General features: G+C 36.6%; 2 protein-coding genes and 1 long non-coding RNA gene across 4 annotated transcripts in view; 2 read left to right on the top strand and 1 right to left on the bottom strand.

The window, feature by feature from the left end:
- LOC143904287 (uncharacterized) lies at positions 1–8,187 on the bottom strand. The gene is made up of 6 exons (XM_077418838.1): positions 8,031–8,187; positions 7,820–7,893; positions 4,849–5,005; positions 4,313–4,501; positions 1,728–1,836; positions 1–447 (listed from the first exon to the last, which is right to left on the bottom strand). Exons 2-6 carry the CDS (start codon positions 7,887–7,889, stop codon positions 250–252), a joined length of 723 nt encoding a protein of 240 aa, XP_077274964.1. The 5' UTR covers positions 7,890–7,893; positions 8,031–8,187; the 3' UTR covers positions 1–249.
- Positions 8,188–10,016: 1,829 nt separating this feature from the next.
- The window catches only part of LOC143904288 (acetylcholinesterase), a 39,416-nt gene continuing 23,343 nt past the window's right edge, over positions 10,017–26,089 (top strand). The window contains exon 1 of one of the 2 annotated variants that reach the window (XM_077418841.1): positions 10,017–10,603. The gene's annotated coding sequence lies outside the window, so the exon portion shown is untranslated. Of the gene's footprint in view, positions 10,604–24,066; positions 24,267–26,089 lie in introns of those variants that run through there. The other variant, XM_077418843.1, reaches the window with a different exon arrangement.
- On the top strand, positions 16,378–18,875 carry LOC143904293 (uncharacterized). The gene is made up of 4 exons (XR_013258888.1): positions 16,378–16,557; positions 17,108–17,194; positions 17,409–17,512; positions 18,643–18,875. It is a non-coding gene; the product is annotated as an uncharacterized LOC143904293 (long non-coding RNA).

Here is a 26,089-nt window from a genome sequence, read left to right as displayed (position 1 = left end):
TCTTTTCACGTTTTTTATTATTTCACGCTATTATTTTAGTATTAATTTTATTGTCAAATTACAGAAATATGTAATTTTAGTGCAAAACAAGTTTTGTTAAGGACCTTTATCCTCAGCGAGTTATTGACAAACGTTGTTTAAGTGCTTTATCATGAATTTGTATCGTTTAATCGACCAGGATCGCAATTGTGTAAATGATGTTGACCAAACGATAGCGTGGCATCGACATAAAAATATGACAAAAAGATATTACAGACCTAGTATTTTCAATAGGTCCTTAAATGTTACAGTGGACAGATATTTGTTGCCTTCTTCCGTGATGACGCGATTAATGGTGTCTACAATCACTTTTTGATTCGTGTCAATCAGTTTAGGTACCGCATCGGAGATCGTCTTGCTCACTACTTCGGATATTTCATTATCGTCGTACAGGCCCGTCGCATGAAACTACAAGCGATAGAAAAGAAAAATCTATTGAAAATTAGAAACAAAGTAAAAATAATCAGTAACCGAAAATTCATTTAGTATTATATTCCGTATAATCAAACAAATCGAAGAATGAAAGACATTATCTGAAAAATGAAAATGACTTGAATCTAGCGTCTGCTGAGTCCTTACAAAATGTCGAATTCCAATAATTTCGGCTGTATACTTGTAATTTTTCAAATTAAAATAAATTTATCAAAAAGGAGAAAATTAAATGTGGAGAAAATTAAATTAATTTTTACAGAAACGCCAAGCTAACCGACTTTTTATAGTCAATTTATTTTTTTTTTTTAACTAAATTTAATTTTTTATTATCAACATTATTATTTTAACATATATAATATCTAATATGTATACATACTAATCAGGAAGTTTCTAAGAGCTCAATAATAATTTTTTTAAGCTAAATGTAGATTTTTCAAGTCTTTTCCATAATAGCTGTTTGTAAAAGATCGATATCTTTGCAGCCAGCAGTACGACTGAGTCGCCTTTTTATATATGCAAATTGAAGGGTAAGAAACGAGGCAGTTAACTCAATATCATACAAAAAAACGTGGCAGTCTCATATAATAATTTATTTAATCAAAAAAATTTATACATTATTATTAACCTTTAGAGGACCCTCGCGAAACTCTCGATATACATATATATAATGTATATATATATATATATATATATATATATATGTATGTATATATATATGTATTTTTTCCTAGAGTAAAATTTTCGTGATTTAAGAAGAAAACTTTGCGACCCATTAAAAGTTAATTATTGCAAAATTATTCTTTTATGATTTTGTAAAATTATACATATATGTGTGACGTTGTTGAGAGAGAAATAACTTATAATATATAAAAAATACAATATAAAACTTGTGATATGAACTCTAGAGAAATCGACCACATTAACATGAGATTAACAGACATTAGTACAATAAAATTTAATATTTGAGATGCGGAGTTGAAAAAAGATTTCATTTTTTATCTTTTTCGCTTTTAATTTTCTGTATAATTATTTTCCTTGTTTAATTGAAATGAAGTTTTGAGAGATATATGAAAACTATCAAAAGATTAAAAATTATGTATATATATTTTTTTTCAGAAGTTATTTAAAGATTGGTAACGTAAAGTAATTTATTTTATATTCAATATTATTTTTGCAACGGTCCAATCGCGAATTCTGAAGATAAATGATCGCAAAAAGACGAAAACAATTGACAAAATTGTAACTTAATTACTTACGTCTAACGCTCTCAAGGAAACCTTTGTTGATATTGATTCAATTTGGACATATTTGCCTTTTAATTTGAGGCCAATGTCAGTCAGGAATCTGAAGTCATGTGCGGCTGCTCTGAAAATTAAATATACCGAGTGTTTTAGACCACCCGTATCACCCGATTTATTCGTAAACGCAACATTTTAGAGAAAAATGTTTCAAACCAAAGTTGTATGGTTTCAAGCGGTATATAAGATGGTGTCATTAGTTTCACCTTAAATAGTTGCTTGCAGGTCACGTAAAGAGGTCACTTTCAATTTTTTAAATAGAACCACCTACTTCTTATTGCATATTCTTGTAGCTTATCTTGAGGGCTTTCCAAAACACTATAAGAAAGTATTTTTTCATTGAGAACTTTTGGAATTATAAGGCTTAAAGTTCTAGTATTTTGACATAAAATACAAAATATCTTGTAAAACATCAAGTTTTCGGTAATGTTACCTTAATACTTTTAGACGAATCAATTGATATGAAAAAAAAACATAGTTGCTTTTAAGAAAAAGTATGCAGATGCGTGTTGCAAATTAAATATTTTTTCTTGAAGGAACTATGCTTTTTTTATACCAATTAATTCGTCTCATTATTCTGTGCATAAAAGTATTAATGTAACATTACCGAAAACTCGATGTTTTACAAGATATTTTGTCGATTAAAGGAAAAGAGGCAGTAAGAGCCGGCGCGGTAAATAGGGCGCAAGTTATATATATTTCTTATTGTCAATACATAAAAATAAAATAAAAAATTCGCGAACGTTTCCACCATTTTTTGTGGTCATCTTCAGCGCAATAAATTAAAAACGTGTAAATTAAAAACTATATTGTAACGCGGTCATTGGGCTATTGTATACTCGCACGTTGCACGTTCCTTTTTCCATGCGGTCATTCCGGTGTGTGTGCGCTACTCCATAGGCAAGCAACCTTGAGTCTCTCCCAAGTTGGAAAACTAGGAGGACTATGCTGATGCATTTGGTACTTCATTATATGTTGCGCGATACCTGCGTACATACGGAGCGACACACTGATTTACGGTTCACCAATGTGTGCCGGTATGAAGTTCGATCTAATGCATTCACGCAGGAAATCTATTCTTATATTACTTCTAATGAGAGCTTTGCGATGTTTAATCCACAGCTTACACAGTTGAACCGCATGGAGACCGTAGTAGAATTTAATGTTTTGAAAAAAAAACTCTTACTGCCTCTTTTCCTTTAATCGATTTAATCACGAGAGCCTTATAATTTTTAATTCTTAAGATATTTTGTATTTTATGTCAAAATACTAGAACTTTCAAGCCTTATAATTCCAAAAGTTCTCAATGAAAAAATACTTTCTTATAGTGTTTTGGAAAGCCCTCGAGATAAGCTACAAGTATATGTAATAAAAAATAGGTAGTTTTATTTAAAAAATTAAAGGTGACCTTTACGTTACCTTCAAGCAACTATTTAAGGTGAAATTAATAACACCATCTTATGTACCTCTTGAAACCATACAACTTTGGTTTAAAACATTTTTCTCTAAAATGTTGCGTTTACGAATAAATCGGGTGATACGGGTGGTCTGAGACATCCAGTATATGTACATATATATTATGTATCTTTAGCTTTCACTTTAATTTTAACTTTCTTTAGCTTTAAATATTCTCTGTGATCTCAAATTATTTTATAAAATTATTGATAGAAATGTATCCTATTGTGTGTATAATTTTTAAGAGTTTAATTGTAGAGAAGTAGTGTATTTGACAATAAAATAATTCATTATCTTAAATTCTAAATAAGCGCCGCCAAAGAGATAATCCGATCTTTTTTCTTAATTTTCTACATTTTAAAAAGATTCGTTGAAATATAGGTAAATTTATCGTTTAATTTGATAATGAAATGATAAATATCTTAAATCCAGAAAAAATCGCGTCTAACAAATTCCCGTCAAAGCAATCTCAATTAAGTTATGCGTTTGCTAGGGGCGAGCCTGATCACCGTAAGAAACTTAAACGAGATCGGCGTGATCGCGTGTTTCGCGGAGCATATAAATTCAGTCACGATTTAATAACGCGCTTTGTCGCAGTTGGCGTCGCCTGATAAAGTCGCGAAAGCGCTGAGTGAAAAACGGCTAACTCATTGTCAGTCAACCCAGCTCTCGTTTTTTCACGTGCATATTTCAAGCATTGTAGTTAAACATAGATGAAGCAAAATGAAAAACGAACGTTCTTCACGAAGAAAGATCAGCGAACTTTCTCACTGTAATATAATTAATATAATTATGGTAATAATTAATATTTTGCATTTTTTAATTACTATACATACGGTAAAAATAACAATTCATTATTTTAATAAGATAGTTATAATAATTACTACAAAATTACAATAATAATTGAAATTAATATATAAATCTCAGCAAAGTTTAGATTTAATTTCGTAGGTTTTTTTATTGGCTACTAAATGAAATGCAAAAATTGGCGGCGAGATCTTTTTTTATTATATATAGATATTGGAAAATCGCGAACTCATCAAAGTTGTATGGCTAATTAGATTCTCTCGAAAGAAACAAATACTTACTCTATCCCTCCAGTTCCATAAATGTCGAAGTCGAAGACGTTGGCTTTCGCGGAGTAATTAGTATTCAGAACTACCAACGACCAGGTGAGATCTACGTGGACTTTCAAACCAAACAATTTGAAGTCAGCGTTGTTGACTTTATACGAGGAGAAACCATCTATATGGACGTTTGTGAAAACTCCATCGACGCTGAGGGTATAACGGAAAAATAAAAAAACTGCGTCATTAAATAAACTTCGTGTTTTCTAACAACGTACGTGTCGTTTATAATATGTTGATTGTCATGTATACACAATACACGTTAAATTAAGATATACCGTCTGGTCTAACTGGTCATTTTTAAAACACACCTTTCTTTAGGTGCATAATGTGCTGTATCGATAATACACAGCAACAGCTTGGAAGACAAAATAAAGTAAAAGATAATTAAAAGTTTATAATCGTGATGATATCTTTTTTTGTTCTAGGGGCATATTGCATGATTTAACGCATTAGCCGTCAACGTGTTACTTCAAAAACCAAGCTGTGACACGCACTATCCTATTCCTGGTTCATTAATGTTGAGGGGCAGCCTATCCGTAATGAACGGATCAAGAGCCGGAATTCCGAGATTGCTATCTCCATCTCGTACTACGGATTTAAATTTTTCGAGGGCATCTGCTAACTTTGATTTAAGCGCGTAGACCTCTCCAACTAGAACAAAAAATTTACGTCATATATAATCAGTGCTAAATATATATGTAAGGATTTTGAACAATATTGATAATATTTAATATTAATGTTAATAATATTCAATAACGATGTTAATATTCCTGATGTGTATCATAAAAAGAACTCGTAAAATTTAAAAAAATACGCAAAAGAGAGATCTGTATCTATATATATAAGTACCGTCCGTCTGTCTGTCTGTTTGTCTGTCTGTCTGTATGTACGCGAACTACTCATTCGTTAGTGGACCGAATTTTTACCAAAAGTATATGAAACAGGGGTAGAATTTCCCGGGGATGAAAATGTCGTGGCCATTTTTTTGCTACCGATTTTCTGGAAACCGAATTTTCTAATTCTTCTAATTTTTCGTTAAATAATTGGCTAAATTTAAAAGAATTATATATGAAACAGGGGTAGAATTTCCCGGGGAGTGCCATAAAGTGTATAGTTTTTTGTTAACAACCTTTTAGAAACTAATTTTTTAATTTTTTTTAGAGAAAGAGAGATTGGAGCTAAATGTTTTGAAGATTTGAGAACTGTGAATGGAGTTCTTTATAAAACGTTTAAGGATGCAGCAATTGCAAAAAATTTGGTAGAAGCTGATGATCTTTGGGAAAAAACGCTGGAAGAAGCAACAGATTCCAAAATGCCCGTACAACTTCGAGAGCTATTTGCCTACATTTGCATCTATGGAACTCCAACAGATGTACTAACTCTTTGGAATAAATATAAAGATCACATGATTGAGGACTTTGTACACAACAATGTTGTCAATCCTGAAAATAACCATATACAAGAAATTCTGAAAAATAATGGAATTAGCTGTGAGAACTTCCAATTGCCAAATCCAATTCCAGTGAATATTTACGTCACAGAATATAATGTAGATGAAGAAAGAAGACGTGGTGACTATTTATTATCAACATTAAATGTTGAACAAAGATACGTGTACGATATAGTTATGCGAGCGATTGACAATGAGAATGAACCTCAGCGGTTATTTTATATTGACGGGTTTGCAGGAAGTGGAAAAACCTATCTATTTAACACATTTCTGAGTGTTATTCGAGGAAAAAAACGAAATGGTTATTCCATGTGCTTCAACTGGCATTGCAGCCACACTTCTAAAAGGAGGAAAAACTTATCATTCCCTGTTCAAACTTTCAATACCAATTGATGATGGAGCTAAATCTAATATAAGAGGAAACTCTCAAGCTGCACGAGAACTGATCTCTGCTAAACTCATTATATGGGATGAGGTGAGCATGACGGTTGGGCATGCCTTAACAGCAGTTGATAAACTCTTCAAGGATCTAATGAAGAATCCTAGACCATTTGGAGGAAAAGTTATTTTATTTGCAGGAGATTTCAGACAAAATCTCCCAGTAGTACCTCATGCACATAAAGCAGCCATAATTGAGTCAACTGTCAAATACAATCCTATATGGAGAAATGTAACTCAGGTTAAATTACAGCAAAATATGAGAACTGCGGATGAAAAGGAATTTGCAAATTGGCTAATGCAATTAGGAGATGGTAAATTGTCAAGTACAGATGGATTACATCTTGATACAATTGAAATCCCCCAGGATTTTATATCAAAAGAATCTATTATTACTGAGATTTTTGGTGATAGAATCACCATGGAACAGATTAGAGAAAATCCAGATCGAGCGATTCTTTGTCCTAAAAAAAAGATACTTTCAAAATTAATGACGAAATCCTTCGTTTAATGGAAGGAGAAGAAAAGGAATATCTATCAATTGACTCTATTGTAAGTGATGATCCACAAGAGCAATTGAATTATCCGACTGAGTTTTTAAATTCTATGACACCTTCTGGAATGCCAGTTCATCGACTTAAAATAAAAGTCAGTGTTACAATTATCTTATTAAGAAATTTAAATACTAAGAAAGGACTTTGCAATGGCACAAGATTTATTGTTACAGATTTGAAACATAATCTTATTTATGCGGAGGTTCTAACTGGTCCTGCTCGAGGCCAGATTGTCTTCATCCCAAAAATCGATTTCATTACAAATGACTCGGAAGTTCCATTCAAGCTTAAACGGAGACAGTTTCCTATTCGAGTATCATTTGCTATGACAATAAATAAATCTCAAGGACAAACTTTACAAAAAGTTGGGATTTATCTGCCACATCCTGTATTTGCTCATGGTCAACTCTATGTGGCATTTTCTAGAGCAACCAAAAAGGAAAATGTCAAAATTAAGATTGATGAAACAAGCAATCAAGGACATCTCATTGAAGAAAATCCAGAATCTTATACAAAAAATATCGTATACAAAGAAGTTTTATAAATTAAACAAATAAAAAATTGTATCAGAGCTAATAATATAGTGAGTCAGCGGGGGGATTAGCTTTGAGGCCCGCGCAAAGCGCGGGCCGAAAAGCTGATTGGCGGGGGAATAGCTTTGAGGCCCGCGCGAAGCGCGGGTCGAAAAGCTAGTCTGTATAGAATCGCGGAAATTGATATTGATGAGAGACATTTTTATGCACAGGCCGTGCACAAAAATAAACCATTCATAAATAGATTTATTCAAATATTTAACATCTAAGATCTTTCTAACAAAAATTACTCCCCGAAAGAGGTATCGTCCAAAACAGACAGCTGAAAAATAGAATGTTCCAAAATAAATGGCTTAAAAGTGGATTGTTCAAAAATGGACAAAAGATAAGTAAAATATATATCTGTGAGAACAACATATTTCTGGAGAAATACTATTCGATATACTTCTAAAAAAATATTAGAGAGGAAGAAATACAGGTATCTACTTACAATTATCGTCTATCTCAGTCGCCCAGGCATGGCAACAGATCAAGATAAGTCCGAACGCAACAAGGTTCATTTTTCTGCACAAAGTGGAAAACACGGTCAATTTAGTTGCTTCCGAAGACGAAGGAGGTCAGGATATTTTCCTTAAAGCCAACGAATTTGTTACTGTCCCATACAGTGAACGTTTTCGCGAATTAACGACGTGGAAACGCACCTGGATATTCTCGGCGAAGAGAGAGAGATTCTGGTAAATTCAGACGATATCGAGCGAATCGGCAAGTCGACGCCACCGATTACTTGTACCTCGGTATTGTATTATACGTTCGACATTATTTATAGACACCTGCGTTCGGTAGGAAACACGTCAGTGATAATTACGCACGAATCGTTTATAAGTCAAGTCGTTTGTAAGTGTCACGCAATTGTCCTTGCGCTTGCACGAGTCGCAAGTTGCGCGATAAGAGTCGCGCGAGTTGTAATTGAGAAAATTGCGCTATCCCGACCTTATACAGGTCGGTTATACAGTATCGGATCCGTGGGATCTCTTATTAAATACGATATCGCGCGACAATTCGATTATTAGCTAATCGACGTGGAAAGTTGGATTTGGCAGATCAAACAAAACGCCGCATGTATTTTCCTTCCGTTTTCTTTCTGCTTTCTTGTTTTTTTCGTTATCTTACATCTGACAGTCTCGAAGATAATTGATAGCGACATTGTTGTCCTTCCTGGGTTTTCGATGATTTATTTGCCGTGTGCTTGGAGTATACACTTGAACACAATTTATTGCCGTTAGCTTCTAATGCGCTTTTGTTTGTTTTTCATAATAAATCTCACAATAAGTCTTTCTCCTTTCTTATTGAGTCCCGATAAAAGATTAGATTACATGTAAGGTGTAGATTAGATTATAAAGCATCTCGTTGCAGTAATATCTGCGGTAACGCAATCTCATGAAAACAATTTCTTGGTTTACCGAGATTAAGCGTCTGTTTGTAACACGTGTACCGGATTCGCGGATTATCAAATCAATTTTCAACGTTTTTATTAAATAGATGAACAGTACGCTTTTACTTTGTGCTAAAAAACGTCCGAGTAATTAAATTATTAGGGAGGCTATCAAAGGGACGCGCCACAAGCGGAAATTTCACTTACAGCATCTATACCAGGATCCATTTAAGAGACAAATTATCGAGAGTTACTCTTGAGAGCCCCCCATCTTCAAATAAATATAAAAATTAATACAAAAAGAGTTATTTGTTTACTAATTTATATCTCATTCTCATTCATATTATTTTTTTAATATAAATATATTAGAAATAATAATAATAATAATAATAATGATCTTTATTAACGGGAAAAATACCCTTTAGCGTACCATGGAAGAAAGAAAATATACAATTTCACAAATCTAATATGAAGAGCTTATCTAATCAAATAGTAAAGTATATATATTTTACACTATTTAATTATTTTATACATTATTATAATACTAGCTGGTTACCCGGGCTTCGCCCCGGGAGGACATATGTAGTAAAACACGCAAATAATATTTTTCTCTCTCTCTTTCTCTTTCTCTCTCTCTCTCTCTCTTTCTCTCTTTTTTGCTCCCGTTTGCGCTGCTCTACTCCAACTCGGCGGCGGCACTACGGATTTGAAAGAACAGTTTTTGTAATAAAACAATAATAGTACGTAATATTATAATTATGTAAAATAGCATCTAGAGAAACACTGTGTAATAATATATATGTAATCTATATATATAAAAATGAATGTATGTATGTATGTATGTATGTCCTTTATACACTCTTGAACTATTCGACCAAATTTTTACCAAAAGTACATAAAATAGGGGTAGATTTTTCCGGGGAATGTTATAGAGTGTTATAGAGCCGACGGAGGGGTGGCAGCGGGGTGATGGTGGCGGCGGGGTGACCGATGCCGGGGTGGCCGATGGCGGGGTGGTGGTGGCGGTGGCGGCGGTGGTGGCGGCGGCGGCGGCGGCAGCGGCGGCGGCGGCGGGCGGCTGGGGGTGGGTTGAGGGTGTTTGGCCGGTGGCAAAGCAAAGCGAGCGGGGATGCGCTCGCGAGGAGATGGAGAGGGGTACAAGAAGGGATGCGAGAAAGGAGGGATGCGAAAAAGGAGGGATGCAAGAAAAGAGGGATATTATAGTATATATAGACCAGGCCGCCCGCCGGTTTCACCCTCACTAACCCGCAGCTCGTTCGACTCGTCAGTCTTCAGTGCGGCCTGAACGGTTAACCGGCCTACTTCTCTATCCTCCTTTTGCCGCGCTTTGGTCCTGCCGCTGCCAACCCTCGTCGTCATTATTGTAGTTGTCGTCGCGACGTCGTCACTCCGCTGTGCGGACCTGCTCTAAAACAACGCGGGATAGGAAACGCCAGGGAGAGAATGAAAGAGAGAGGACTCTCTCGCGAGCGACTCGCAGCCTCCGCAGCAGCTCGCCGCTGCGGACAGCCGGCCTAAAAGAAGAAGAAGAGGGTAGTGCGCGCTTTCCGGGAGTCGTTTTTCTCGCGCGGTATAGTGCTCGAGACTATGACTCGATCTTGCTTGTGAGTAAACGGGAGAGTTACGTCGGAAAGTTACAACCAGTTTACGACGCTCGGACGAGATCGCGCTCGCGCTCGCGCTCGCTTTCCTTTTCAATATATATCTGTGTGTGTGTGTGTGTGTGTGTGTGTGTCTCTCTCTCTCTCGTCAACCCTGACGACAACGTTTCGCCAACGGACAACGACGAACGGACGCTACTCTGCACCACTGTGGAAAGCGGTAAGTACTTCTCTCTTTCGTTCTTTCTCTCTTTCGTCTCTCCTCTCCTGTACCGTGTGCCGAAGATCGATTCCCCTCTCTCTTTCTCTCTCTCTTATCCCGTATCTCTCTTTCTTTCGTTTTATTACGCGGGCTCGCGTAAAAGTCTCTCGCTTCTACGCGCTCCGATCTCGTCTTTCCTCGTCTCCTCTAACTTTGTTTCTTCCGCCGTCGTGTCACCTCCGCTCTCATTATGTTCGTTATCTTCTCTCTCCGCGCGCCCTCCTGCGAAACGCGACGTAGAAGGCCGTGGCTGTCGTAGAGACGACGGTGGTAGCGTAGCGAGCCGCGTACCGGGAGAGAGAGAGCTGCGTGGATCTGCGTGGAGCTGCGTGGATCTGCGTGGAGCTGCGTAGATAACAGCCGCGGCGGGCACTTTTTTCATAATTGTACACTGAGAGGAAAAGTCCGTTTCCTATAATATATTACTACACTTTTTAGTAATAACAAATGTACTACGTATAGTAATAATAAATGTACATTTGAAACAAGTTATTACTAATAAATAAAACTGATTTTGTTCATATTCCACTTTCTTTTTTTGAGTCAACTACATGTTTTGATGCTGTCAACTTTTAATCAATGATATCTATTGTATAACAAAACATGTGTGTACGCAAAAAATAATGTGTGTAAAGTCATTCGAATTAAACAAGGTATATATATACATAGCTATTACTACTTCCTATATAGTTTTATATTATTAAATGAAATTAAAGCTGTTACAATTCATATTTTTTGATTCACATGCATCAATCAGTATTTAATTAATTAGTTATCAATATCTGAAATAAAGTTATCTTTTTCATCCGGTCGTTTAGCTATCGTAAGATTGAATTTCTTTAATACGTCTCTTCCCAACAATAAATCACGTTTCATGGTGTGTTCAGGCACAACGCGTATTACCGCATCATTCGTCATAGCATCTTCGAGACCGATTTTTGCTACTCTATTACGCCTTTAATTTCTAATACGGAACCATTTATGCCTTCGTAATGCTCACTCTCTAACTGCGTAATCGAACCCGGCGGAACAAATTTAGCTTTAATTTAAACTTATCGGACATGCAGTATCAAGCTGTGAACGCGGAAAATTTACAGTCCACACCATTTGTACTTATCTGAATTTTCACTCGCTTAAGATACTTGTTACCGCATTCGCGCTGTACTGCCACGTTAGAAATCTGGGCTTCTGCTACTTTCTGGCTCGCTCCCGATGAAGATGTCGTCTGCTTCCTCTGGCTGCAGTCTCGAACCTGGTGATCCAACGATCATCCGCACTCAAAACACGAGCCTCGTTCTCTTCTCGGCTTGTCACAATTCTTCGCAAGATGCCCCGTTTTATTATAGTTGTAGCACTTGCTTTTCCGTCGCTGTTTCGTCTTCTTCACTTTAGACTGCTGCTTGTTATCCGGTTTGCTGACTATGTTCCCTCGTGCTGGACGATTCTTATTTTTAGGCCGCAACGTAATTTGCTCGAAAGCTTTCAGAAGATCCTCCTTCCTCTCAAAACGATGCATGCGTGCCTGTTTACGCAGTTAGTCTCCGGAAATCCATCAACAATAAAGTCTATTATTTCGTCTTCCTCGGCAGGTACCCTGCTGGCCAGTATTACCTTATCGTAATAATAATCACTGAAAGATCCTTCATTTCGCCAGCTTCTCTTCTCAAACCGTTGACGCAACTCAATTTTTGTCGGCCAATGATCGAACATTCTCTTTGTTTCATTAATTCGGTCACCTAAATCTCCAAATGCTCCGACTTCGAATGAAACCATTTCAAAATCTTCTGCTTCAATTTCATGCCTATTAAAATGCGCGTATTGTTGTCATCAAAATTATATGTGGTACGAATAAGCTCAAGCTGTTTTTGCCAGTTCTAAAACGCATTTTCCGATCCCGTGAATTCGCTCAGCAGTTCTCCAAGCGTATAGCAACGGTATTAGGCCGCGGCGTCGAAAATGAGCCATTATTCACAGGCGTAAATGTCGGTCTACCAACTTCACAGTGGCACCTCATTTTCAAAAATCGGAAATTTTATTAAGAGTTCCATTTGCACCCACAATAGTTCTACAGTTCCTGATAAGTTTCAGAAATAGTTCCGTCAGTTTAAATAAAAATATAACAATTGAAAAAAAAAGAGGTGCTAACTTCCCGTGACACCTCAAGTTTCGAAAATATTTATTTTTATCACGGAATTCTACAGTTCTCAAAGAGTTCTATAGTTCCTGATAGGTTTTAGCGATAGTTCTGGTCTTTAAGTATTTTTAAATAATTTTCCAACAGTTCCCAATAGTTCTCGCATAGTTCCAACAGATTTTATAAATTTTAGCAACAGTTCCGGCCTTCAAATATTTTTTAAATAATTTTTTACTGTGACCGCTGGCACCGCACACAAGAGTAAAGTCATGAATCTCAGGCAGTTTCGATCGACTTCTTGACAGTTCTCGCATAGTTCCAACAGTTTTTATAGATTTTAGCAACAGTTCCGGCCTCTAAATACTTTTTAACAATTTTTTACTGTTACCGCTGGTACCGCACACAAGAGTAAAGTCATGAATCGCAGGCAGTTTCGATCGACTTTTTGACAGTTCTCGCATAGTTGCAACAGTTTTTATAGATTTTAGCAACAGTTCTGGCCTTTAAATATTTTTAAAACAATTTTTTACTGTTACCGCTGGCACCGCACACAAAAGTAAAGTCATGAATTACAAGCAGTTTTAATCAATTTTTTGATAGTTCTCGATAGTTCTCGCATAGTTCCAACAGTTTTTATAGGTTTTAGCAACAATTCCGGCCTTAAAATATTTTTTAAAACAATTTTTTAATTTTACCGTTGGCACCGCATTCAATATAGTAAACACGAAGGTGCAGGCAGGCAGTTCTGGCCGACTTTTCGGCATTTTCGTACAGTTCTGCGATAGTTCTGAAGACTTCAGTAGGTTTCGATTTCAGTTCCGGCTTTTAAATATTATTTAACAGTTTTTTAATCTCAGAGTTGGCACCTCACCTTCAAGAGAACTAAGAAGTGCTGGCTTGTTTCGCGGTTTTTTTCGACACTCCCCGACAGCTCTTGCATAGTTCCAACAATTTTGATAGGTTTTAGCCACAGTTCCGATATTTAACCTGTAGAGGGCCGCCAGCTTTTTTCCATTAAAATCTTAGATTTTTTAACGTAAAATTTATGCATATATACAACCAACATGTTATGAAAAGTAAATATTGTAATGTCAGAAGTAATCTTAAAATGCTAGAAATAAAATTTAAAAAATCTGAAAGTATAATAATCTTAGAACAACTAATCTTAAGTTGTTAGAAATATAATTGTAAAAAATAAAAAATTGAAAATAAAAACAGCGATGTCGAAACTAATTTTAAAATGTTAGAAATAAAATTTAGGACAATAAAAAAAATTAACAATTTTTTAATCATTGAAAGAAAATTCTTAAAATCTTAGAAATATATATATATATATTTTTTTTATTGTCCTAAATTTTATGTTGAACTGTTGAACTGTTGAACTCTTCGAGAACTGTAGAACTATTGTGGGTGCAAATGGAACTCTTAATAAAATTTCCGATTTTTGAAAATGAGGTGCCAACTTCACAGTGGCCGTGTTCCGCAGCTGCGGGTCAGAAACGCGCCATGAACTACGTAAGAGGGTCAATCGGACCCGACGCCGCAGTCTCGTCCCTATGACAGGATAAAAGCGAGCGTGTATCGCCGGGTATCATCGGGGGGATTATGGATGGCCCATGGACACGCTAACCCAGTGACATCTCTAGGTCAGCCCGACCGCTCGTCGCTCGATCCGCCACTGATTCGCCGCCGCGCGCGTATTTTCAGACCGGCTTTTAGACCCCTGGATTCGCGAAAATGGCAGTCCGATCCATTTCCGTAAAAGCAATCGTTGATAAGTGATTAAAAAAAAAGGACCCATACAGAGGTGCGGCCCGAGACTCGGAGAACGCACAGAGATCTTTTCCGTTCGATATTCGAAGGCAAAATGAAAAAGCGACACATTCCTGAACGTTTCGACAAGTTTGAAAATTCGATAAAAGGTGAAGATGCAACAAGAGCGAAAAATGGGGAGGGAGAAAGATGTACATCGATAATAAACGGCGTTATCGAAACGACAGACGCATTCGGCGACGGCAGCGGCAATCCTTGACCGGGTTACCCGCGTAAGCGAGCCAAATATTGACCTAATCTAACTCGCCGCGCGCCGAACGTCCGAGGCCCGTTTGCGTTTTTATAGCCGTTAAAACGAAAAGGTCTTCCTTCTCGTTAACCCTCTTGCCCTCTCCTCCTCTCTTTCCTTTCTCGCAAGAGAGCCGAGAATTTCGTGTACATTAATTAATGGACCGGGCGACGCGCCAACTCCGCGAAAAATTGTCACGATCCGCCGCAGGCCTTAAACGCACGTGTACGCGTGTCTCTACATGTGTTTGTGCACTTGTTTTACAGAAACTTCTCTCATTTCTCGTTTCTCACTTCGCCCGTTTTGTCACGGAGCGCGACGGGTCGTAAATAATTCTCTTACAATGGGAGGGAGGGAGAGGAGAGAGAGAGAGAGAGAGAGAGAGAGAGAGAGAAAGAGAGAGAGAGAGAGAGAGAGAGAGAGAGAGAGAGAGAGAGAGAGAGAGAGAGAGAGAGAGAGAGAGAGAGAGAAAGAGACAGAAGGAAAAGGAGAAGAAGAGAGCAGACATGGTATCGGGAGAGCTGGTTGATATTTGGCGGGCTGACTACGGGCAATCGGAAATTCGGCCGTTCATGGCATGCGCGATAAAACGGCGAGACGGTACCGGAATGTACCAGACACCGAGTCCTATTTTCTTTCGCTCTCGGTCTCGTTTCGACGTTTCCACCCTCCCCCCTCGTCTCCCATCCCCCGAGAGACTCCCGCTTTCTTCCCTTGGTCAAATCGAGCCGGATTAACCCTCCGAATGAGACTTCGAGTTCTTCTTTCTAACGGACGGCAGCTGTGGAGCGCATCTTGCTCGGGAGGGAAACTGATTCGACGATTGAAAAATCAAAGTACATACCAATGGAGACAGATGCGAGCCAGAATGAAGATGGTGAAGTGAATAAAAATTTGGTTGGCTTGGACCGGATGATAATAATCAATCAAGGGGGTCCGAATAATATCTCACACAGCACATAATATTGCAGAAATATTGCAGTAATATTGCAATATAGTGGAAATATTACGTATTACAATGAAATATTTCAGAAATATTACTGATGTATTTAAATAACACACGTTTTTAAATAATATTGAAATATTACAGTAATATTGCTGCAATATATTGTTGAAATATAATACTTTAAGTAGCAAAATAATGTCAAATGACATTTTAATGACATCTTATTGACGTCATTAAGACGTTATTAAGGTATCACACAATCATACGTATTGCACAGATAATATATACCAGTTAAAGAATTTTGGACTGAAAGAAAGAAAAATCTAAATAAAAAAATGTGATGAAATCAAAAGAGACTGACTTGTACTCTTGGGGAATAAAAGTAATTAAGATAAATTTTATAAGTGGTGGTATTTAATTTTATAACTTGTTATTTGTTTTGTAATAATAAAAGGTAATTATATATACAATTAATTTTTAATTAAGAGCCAGTAAGTAAATTAATAATAAAATAAATAAATAAAATTTAAAATTTATATTTCTTATATAATCAATATTAAACTTTTCAAATTACGAGTTTGTCACACGGATAAACAGAATGTTTCTGAGTGCGTAAGTGGAGGGAAGAACGCTAGTGTGTGTGGCTATGCGCTTGGTCACAGCACCGACTCCCACTATTTCCGGTCTTTTTCTGCTGTCTCTTGCATAGCTCCGTGGGACCACGCAATCACGTGTACGACACCGCACAGAAACAATCGTGTTAATTTCAGGTAATTTTTCTTTATTTAATAGATATTGTTCACACACACACACACACACACACACACACACACACACACACACACACACACACACACACACACACACACACACACACACACACACACAAATATTTTTAAAAGTATTTTTGTATAATTATTACTAATATGTACATTGTACATATATATTTGGCGATTTGTCTTTAAATCCAAAAATAGAGATTACGTGGCATAATGGTCTGCAAAAACCACGTTAATATCATAAAAATCATTTCAATGACCATTTTAAAATACATATATTTGCCTTTATAACCTTATTGAACGAGTCTCTAATGAAATTATTTATTAACGGCTTCATACTTAAATCTTGATGCTAACTTAACCTCAAAATTTTTAACAGTTTAATCCAACTGGAGCCCTTAGTTGGAGATACGTGATAGAAATATGCCGATCCCAAATCTTCTAAAAAGCAGTTTAATCATTAATTAAATGATTTAACCATAATTATTTAACCATTTACATGATTTTATAATAATTATTGTATTTATGCTATATGTTACAGTATTGCTTTCCATCAGTGAATGTTCATGCAGTCCAGAGCAGCACCAAGCAGTTTGATAGAAGAGCAAAAGATTTATTTATTAAATATGTAAGTAAGAAAAAGTTAAATTTGATAAAAACCATACTTTCCAATATTAATCGTCAATACTGAAAATCCAAAGTATACGTGTAACATCAACTACAGATTTTCAGTATATAGATAGTGAATATCACAATACAGATTCATACTTAACTTACTTTTATGTTTAAAATATTTAATTAGATGTGTAAATAATAATTACTGTTTTTGTATTATGTTGCAGTGTTACGTTGCTTTCCATCAGTGGAAGTTCACGCAGAGCAGCACCAAGCAGTTTGATTTCTATCAAACTCTTCTGAGCGATAGCTTCATTTATTAGATACATAAGTAAGAAAAATTTAAACTTAGTATAAACTGCGTTCCAATATTTTAATATCCAGTACTGAAATCTAAAGTGTATGTATAACATTAACCATAGAATTTCAGTATAGACAGTGAATATCAGAACACGTCATATTTAACCCCGTACTCTTATGTTTTAATATGTAATTATATGTATGAAATAAACAGGGTGATTTTTATTTCGTGTGCCAATCATCTCCGCTATAATTATCTCAGAAAGTATTGATTTATTGGAAAAATGTTTCAGATAAAAGTTGGAGAGTTCAAGGAAGACCAATAAACAATTTTATTAGATTTTGAACCCGGGACCTGTGTTAAGCCTAATAAAATCCAAGTCAAATTATTTAAATAGAAACCCCCTTTTTATGGTATCATCTTTTTCTACTAATTATAATATGAACAACTTTTCTCTGAAACATTTTTTTATTTGCCTTATACTTTTTGAGATATTCAAGGAAAACTTGGTATTTTTTTCAATATTTAGCTTACAATAGATGTTTGTCAATAAATGTTCGTTGGAGTGAAAAGTGGTACAGGATTTTTTGACTTGATTTGGTTTCAAGAATATACTGTTGCAATAGTATTCTAATTTTTTTAAATAATTGTGTACACATGAAAGCTTCAAGAAAATGTATACACAAATATTTAAAGAAATTAGGGTATTATTGCAATAGCATATTTTTGAGACCATATCAAGTCAAAAAGTCTTGTATCATTTTCCCCTCCAACAAGCATTTATCAAGAGATATAAGCTAAATATTAAAAAATTACCAAATTTTTCTTGAATACCTCAAAAAGTATAAGGCAAATAAAAATGTTTCAGACAAAAGTTGTTTATATTAATTAGTAAAAAAAGATGATGTAATAAAAAAAGGAAATTTTTATTTAAAAAATTTGACTTGGACCCTACTGGGCTCAATATGGGTTCCAGACTCAAAATCTAATAAGATCATCCATTATTCCTCTATAAAACCTCCAACTTTTATATCTGATACATTTTTCCAATAAACCAATACTTTCTGAGATAATTAGTGAATATAATTGGCATACAAAATAAAACTCACCTTGTATAATTAGATATAAATAATAATTACAGTTTTTGTATTATGTTATAGTGTTATTTTTTATCAGTGGAAATTCATACAGTGCAGAGTAGCATGGAGCAGTTTTGAAGAAGAAAGAAAGAAAAATAATATCAATATTATTTTCTTAATATTGTAATTTTATCAAATAACAATTTGATAAAATTTAATAATATTCATTAAAATGTTTTAATTTTTAGCAATATTAAATAAATATTATCTAATATATTACACAAATAATATTATTGCGTTTACAATATCAATATTATATTAAAATTGTATGTAACTATACTATTAAAAATAATTTAATAAAATTTAATAAAAGTTATTAAAATAGTTTTTTAATTCCTAGCAATATTATACAAATATCACGCAAATATTATAGTAATTTTACCGTAATATTATTGATATATTGCAGTAATATTACCGCAATATTACTGAAATAAATATCAGTAATATTACTGATATTTATTTTCGCGGACATTTTAATATTACTGAGATATCTCAGTAATATTACTGCAATATTTCTTTTGATACATTTCATTGTAATATTGCAATCGAAAAATAATATTGCTGCAATATTTCTGCAATATTATGTGCTGTGTGGAATATAATCTTATTATATACCTATATTTTCTTTTGAGGGGGGGAGGGGCTCCGCCTCAAGCAGTCTTGAAATAAGATCCGACTATAATAAATACCGGCCTTTGTGGTGCCGCATTTCGAAGGCAAACGCACGGCAACGACGACACGCGGTCGTTACGTCGCATCGTGCCGCGTCGCGTCGCGTCGCGCCGCGTCGTAGCCGCAATGCAGCGCACAACCCGGCAAGAAGAAAAATCGTTCGCCGGCCGCCGCCGAAACTTCGGTGTCTTCCTTCCTTTCTTCCTTTCGTTCTTCCTTCCTTCCTTTCATCGTTCTTTTGCTTTTATTCGTCCTTTCCCGTCCCGTCTCGTCCCGTGTGTATTGAAAAACAATTGGTAGTCAGTCGGGGTTGAATCGGTGAAATGCATAATTGTGGAGTCGAGCGTATAGTAGTCGGGGCTCGGTCATTCCTATTTTCAGTCCAATTCCGATTGGACGTGCGAACGGGGAGCCTGATGGCGTGTTTGCGCGTCCAGCGTTTGCTCTCCACGTAATTTTTCTCTTTCGCACTCTGTCACTTCTTCGTTCTCTCTACTCCGACCGCGGGTCCAATTAATGTTCTAACTTTCCGCTTTTCGTAGTTAGGTCGATTTTCGCGCCGAACTTCCCGGCACAACCGAGCGATCCCGGATCGACGTTTTCCCGCACGGGAAAACTGTTGACGTTGCGCGATCCGATTGAATCGATTTGATCGAACTTGATCGCCCTCAGCGAGAAACGTCACGACTGGCGTAACGGAGATGAGTTACGGGATGCGACCGATTGATGTGACGTCAGATAAAATCTGACATTTCTTCAGACTTTTTGTTTCTCGTAGTTAAATCGATTTTAAGGCGTTTTTTCGGCGCTTTCGCGGATTTGCGTTATTGAAGTATCCAGACCGAACGAACGAGCTCAAACGAGCACGAATAGACAGTATACCTTCAATGACGAACGAGCGACGTCGCCAGTCATTCATTCGTGTTTGCTCGCGCTCGTTTGCTCGACCTGGATCCGACTATAACGGACACAAGGCGCGAATGACGCCGCGAATCCGTGACTCTCGACGAAGGTAAATTATCCCGGCGATGTCCGAGCTGATTATAAGTTTAGACAAAAATAACGGATACCACGAGGTATCTTCTATTTTTTTATCTAAACTTATTATATCCTTTATTTATACTAACACATACACAAGGGCGAATATATACGTGTATGTGTTAGTATAAATAATAGCAGGACACGATCGAACGTAACGTATTAAAGTATTTACGGAGGCCTGCGGTAAAAGAATGATAGGTTACACCGCCAGCGGTAAGTCGATCCGCGTTGCTTCGCGCTGCGCACCTGTATACTGTATAGTTTCTTTGTAATAAGTGAAATACGAACATGCTGCATTGTATCTAACTTGCCCCGATAGTAGAGGGTAAGTTGGCTATGCGACAAAAGTCCATGTTAACCCTAATCCTTCCAACGTTTCTTCCGCCACTTAATTCCTCCAACCATGCACTTTCCCACGCGTTTTTCAGTATATTAATAGCTTTGAAAAATTCCCCAAAAATTGTTATAATATCTTTATACTTTTGAATAAAAATCAATGTAAAGAAAATTTGGAAATTATTTATTTAAATATCTTTTTACAACAATTATATGTTGGAAAACACATGTTACGACTTATTTTATTTAAAAAATTATGACTTACGAACAAATTGACGAAATTTAATGTTTCAGCGCGCAAATTAAAACTAAAAATAGTGCGAATGAAAAAAAAATAAGATAATTATTAATTAAGTAGAAATAATTAATTTTGTCGCCTCAAATTTGGTCATTTTTAAATGGTACAGAAGAACTTTAAAGGGTTACATCCGAGTAGACCGCAATTAGAAAAAAAGGTGAAATTCGAATTATAAAGATCGAAAATTTGGGTCGAAAAAAATATCAACCTTTATGATCTGATAAAAAAATCAAGTTGAGTAAAAAAAATCTCCCGGTGGAAACGAGAAAAACTATCGCAAAACATTGTGTATAAATTTGAAGCAAATCGGTCCAGCCGTTCTCGAGATATTTTAGCCAACGTCCGCGAGAAACACATTAACGCCGGCCACGAGAACAGCGCTCCGAGGGAATGAATTCCCTTAAAAAAATTTGTGAACGTGTCTCAATGTAGATACTTTCAAATAAAAAAAAACCCCGAATCGAATCGAATTAATAGTTTCCAAGATAAAAATTTCCGAATTTCACCTTTTTTTCTTGCGGTCTACTCGTATGTACTCCCTTAAAAATGTTAAAAAAAGAATTTCCGAATAAGAAAAGACAAATTTGAAGTGTGAAAGATATTTTTTATGTAAAAATTATATTTTTTTTTATAATCGTAGCTCCTCCTTACCTCTTCCGTCTGCCTCTGACCCAATAGTCCTCTGTGGAATGTCTAATTTTTTTTAACGACAAAAATATTTTAAATACGCTTAAATTGTACACAAAAATACATTTTATTTTTGTGTACAATTAATAAATGTACACAATGTATTAAATACATTTATTAATCCTCCAACCACGCACTTTCGTATCCCAACGCGATTTTAGCTGTTTGCCGTTTCGAAATTAAATGAGCTAAGACTTTGAAATTTCTACCTAATGTTCCCTATTCTAACAACTTTTTTAGGGGTGGGGAGATTATACCACGGCCATTGGTTTTCCGGAACGAACGACCGTTAGAAATGCGTGGGATATGAAAGGGCATAGTTGGAGGGATTAGGGTTAAATTAATGGAAACGTATAATAGAAACACAAAATGGGTAACAGATATGTACTTCTTGATAAAGATAGTATCTTTTAAAGTTACTTTATAATGATCAAATAGTAAAATGCTGTTGCAGAAAAACAATTGTAAACTATTTTAGATGTAGCTTTCAACATAAAAATATTAATATAAATATATAGGTATCTAGCTTCTAGCATTGTAGATAGCAAATCACATACCCCCACAGGTCTCATGCGCGCGGCAACAACAAATCAAGCTAAGCGTGCCTTGATATGAGCCAACATACCCCATTCCTACATACGTTTGATTTCAGTCATTTTCTTACAATAAATTACTGTTGTTCCTCAAAATGACATGTCGTGTAGTAATAGAAACTTTTCTTTTAACTAATAACATGTTACTTTGATTTATTTCTCAAGCTGAAGAGCATTAATACGATATTTTGAAACGCTCGAAACTTGCCACCTTTTTGAATTAGAGTTTTCTCTTTTTTTATTGTAATACTTGTTTGATTTAAATAAAACTTTGGGAAATGCACCTATCATAAAAGAAATATGCACCTATCATGCACCTATCATAAAAGAGATATTTTGTGATATCTCGTTTCATAAAGATATTTTATCATCGTAATATTTTTATAAAACGCAGGAAAGTGCTACTTAGACAGAAGCTGCATTATCAGAAAAATTTTTTGCCCATTTTTGGCTAATCCGGGCCCAATCATCAATCATATATAATATAATTTTGTAGATAACAATGGTGGTATTAAAAGAAAATAATGTTAGATCCTCAAACCCCAGGAAACAGTTCTGACCTCTTAATGCATGATGTTATTTTGTTCGTTTAATGGTTCATCATCGAAGCTGTCTAAAATGACAAGTACGTCATTATTATGTTTAGAAGGGATCTGTATATTATTAGAAAGATATTTAGCATAGTCTAGATATCAAATAATTAACATGATACACCATAAAAATAATATTAAATAAAAATATAATATAATATTAGGTAAAAGTATCTTTAAAGGAGAGAATCGTCTTTCAGAACTACCCCTCGTTTTCGATCTCTCGCAAAATCGCGAAAGCCTCGATATTTTTCGTCCGGGAGGAAAAATCGATTCCGCGTGTCGGCCGGCGAAATCTCTTTCCGCCTTGTAGGACATCCGGTGATTTTTTTTCTTTCTTTTTCGGCACGCCCGGGGGGGGGGGGTGGTGCCGGGCTGCGCCGAATGCATATTTCGTCGAGCAGCCGGCCGGTCTCGTCTCTCACCCCTCGCCCTAACGGTAATTTCCTAAATATCCGCGCCGCGAAACTCAGCGAGCCGCAGTGCAGCCAGCCAAGCCGAGCCAGTGACGCCCTGACCTTTCGTTTCTCGGTCAACGATCGTCCGTGTGTCTGTGCCCGCGCGCGTATATGCGTGTGTGTGCATAGATGTATGTGCGCAATACGTGTATCTGTGTAATAACGAAAATTCGCAGACGTTCCGCTCGATATCGTCGAGCCGTCGCTCTCGAAATTCTTAAAGAGACGTCTAATTTAAGGGAAGTCACTTCAACGAGAAAGTAATTTGTACAAGAATAGAAATGAAGTTCGCTATTTCGAAGAGCGAGTAAGAACAATCTTCGAGAGCGCTAAAATTCTTTAATTACCGATGAGCGTTAATTACCGCACCGCCACGCCGCGCGCCGCGCCGGTCGGCGTTCCAGGATATCTCTGCGCCGCGAACCACGTTCTGCAAATTATTCTGCGTATCGCGTATCTTTGTCTTTATCCTCGGACACGGTACGCGAGGGAGGAATTTCCCTCTTTTCCCCCTTCCCTTCACATCCCCCGATACCTTTCATCCCTTTATATGCGAATTCTACGTCGCTGTCGAGGGAAGGAGGGAGGCAGCGATACACGGATGACTGGAATTTCTAATAAGCACATATGTACCCTCCGTTTAATTTTGGCATTCGCTCACCCTAAGAGAGACATACGCGGAATTCGCGGGTAACGAAATCATAGATCACCCGGGGCCAAAATGAAGAGCCGCGCGCGCTCTCGGATGGAGTGTCGTTACTCGACGAGGGGGAGAAGCGGCGAGAAGGGGATCAAATCTAATACGCGGAAGAGAAAGGGATTCTGCGGTGACGAAGTTTTCGCTGTCGTGGCGAAACCGTCACCGCAAAACTGCGTGTCTCGGGGACTGAACGTAAGAGACTAAACTTCACCAATGTAACCAGTTGTTCAACATTGCGGCACCTTCCGGTCTCACTGATTAAATATGAGGGTGATTCATACTTTATTATCTATTATTATTATTTATTTACTTCTATTGCATGCATTTTAATTTGTCTTTGTTACTCTTAAAGCTACAATAGACATCTCTCTCTCTCTCTCTCTCTCTCTCTCTCTCTCTCTCTTTTTCTCTCTTTCTCTTTGTCAAGAAACAGACGTGTGAAACATCGCTCCGTAAAAGTGTTAATTTTTGAGTGGTTTATAAGTGAGGGAGAGCGTTAAAAAGTTGTGTAACGAATATTTGCATAGACCGAGGGTAGCCATGAGTGTTATCTAGCCGGAATATGTTGATACATAGACACGAGAACTGCATTTTGTACAGAGGTCATCGAAGCCTCGTACGACAGGTAGACATCGGCGGCGAACACAAAACGCTGACGTGTGAAAGTGACGTGTTAAAGTGACGAGTCAATTAACTGTCTCTGCCGATATTAACAGAATGAACAAGGAATACGCCGAGTATCGATGCTCGGCATGTAAGAGGCGATAAAAACGGAGGTGATAGCATGCAAGTCCTGTGCTAAGCTTTTCTACCATCCAGGTTGTGTATCTAAGCACAAAATTTATGATAAAAACCGCGAATTGGTGTCGTGTCTTGGCCCATTCGAGAAGTTAATTATTAGTGATGGTGATAAAGTAGCTGATATAAATAAAGCAGTGGCAGCAGCAGGAAGAGCAACGGCACCTGCAAAAATGAGTCCGGCGCCAAGCAGCAGGAATAAAGTAGCAGCTGCGAGTGGAACAGGGGATATTAATAGAAAAATAGATTGGCTTGTAAAAACAGCGAAAGAATTAAAAGATGAAGCAGCATGTAAAAAGGAGATCAAGTCAATGATAAAAGAAATAGTCCGTGAGGAGATGGGAGGCATTAAACAGGAAATAGAAGAATTGAGAAAAATGTTGACGCAAGGGGCATATGGACCGTCAAGTGGAACGACAAGAAAATATAGCAATGTGATTAAAGAAAGGAAGGAAAAAAATATCTTGATTATAAAACCAAAAGTACAACAAGAAAGTGAAATTACGAAGAAAACAATTAAAGATAAAATTGATATAACCAAGATGGAAATAGGAATTACCAGATTAAGAAAGGGAGGTAAAGGGACAGTGATCTTAGGATGTGAGACGGAAGAAGAGAAGGATAAGCTAAAGGCGACGGTACAAGCGACAATGGGCGAGGAGGTCAAGGTCTCTGAGCCACAGAAGAGGAAACCAAAGATTAAAATAATTAATGTTGGTGGAGAAGACATGAAAATGGAGGATGATGAACTGATAGATACAATCAAGAAGCGGAATAGAATTGGCGAAGAATCCCGTATGCACCTAGTGAAAAGGAAAATATTAAGAGGAAAAAATAAGGATACTGAGCAAGGATCCGTAATAATTGAAGTGGATGAAAGCACTCATAATTCACTAATAAACAGAAGAAAAATAAATTTAGGATGGCGAAAGTGTCTTATATTTAATTATATTAGTGTTAGAAGATGTTTTAAATGCTGGGGCTATTACCATATTGCCAAGAATTGCACGAGACAGGAAACATGCTATAAATGTGCAGGAAATCATAAGGCAAATGAATGTACGACGGCAAAGAAGAGGTGTGTAAACTGTACCTATAAGAATCAGACGTACAACTTGAAGATAAATGTTGAACACGAGGCGCTGGATTCGGAATGTCCGACATTTAAGAAAGTATTGGAGGAAGAGAAAAAAAGAGCCGGCTGGGAAGATGCAAAATAGCAACTACAGGGAGAAGCGGAATTACTCTGGTATACGAATGCGCACAGCTTCTTGGCGCATAAGGATGAAATTCAA

The sequence above is a fragment of the Temnothorax americanus genome, unplaced genomic scaffold, assembly GCF_048541705.1.
Source record: "Temnothorax americanus isolate GAGA-0224 unplaced genomic scaffold, ASM4854170v1 Scaffold50, whole genome shotgun sequence".
Taxonomy (NCBI): Eukaryota; Metazoa; Arthropoda; class Insecta; order Hymenoptera; family Formicidae; genus Temnothorax; species Temnothorax americanus.
Note: the sequence above shows the minus strand (reverse complement) of the source record. Positions and strands in the feature narration are given on the sequence as shown.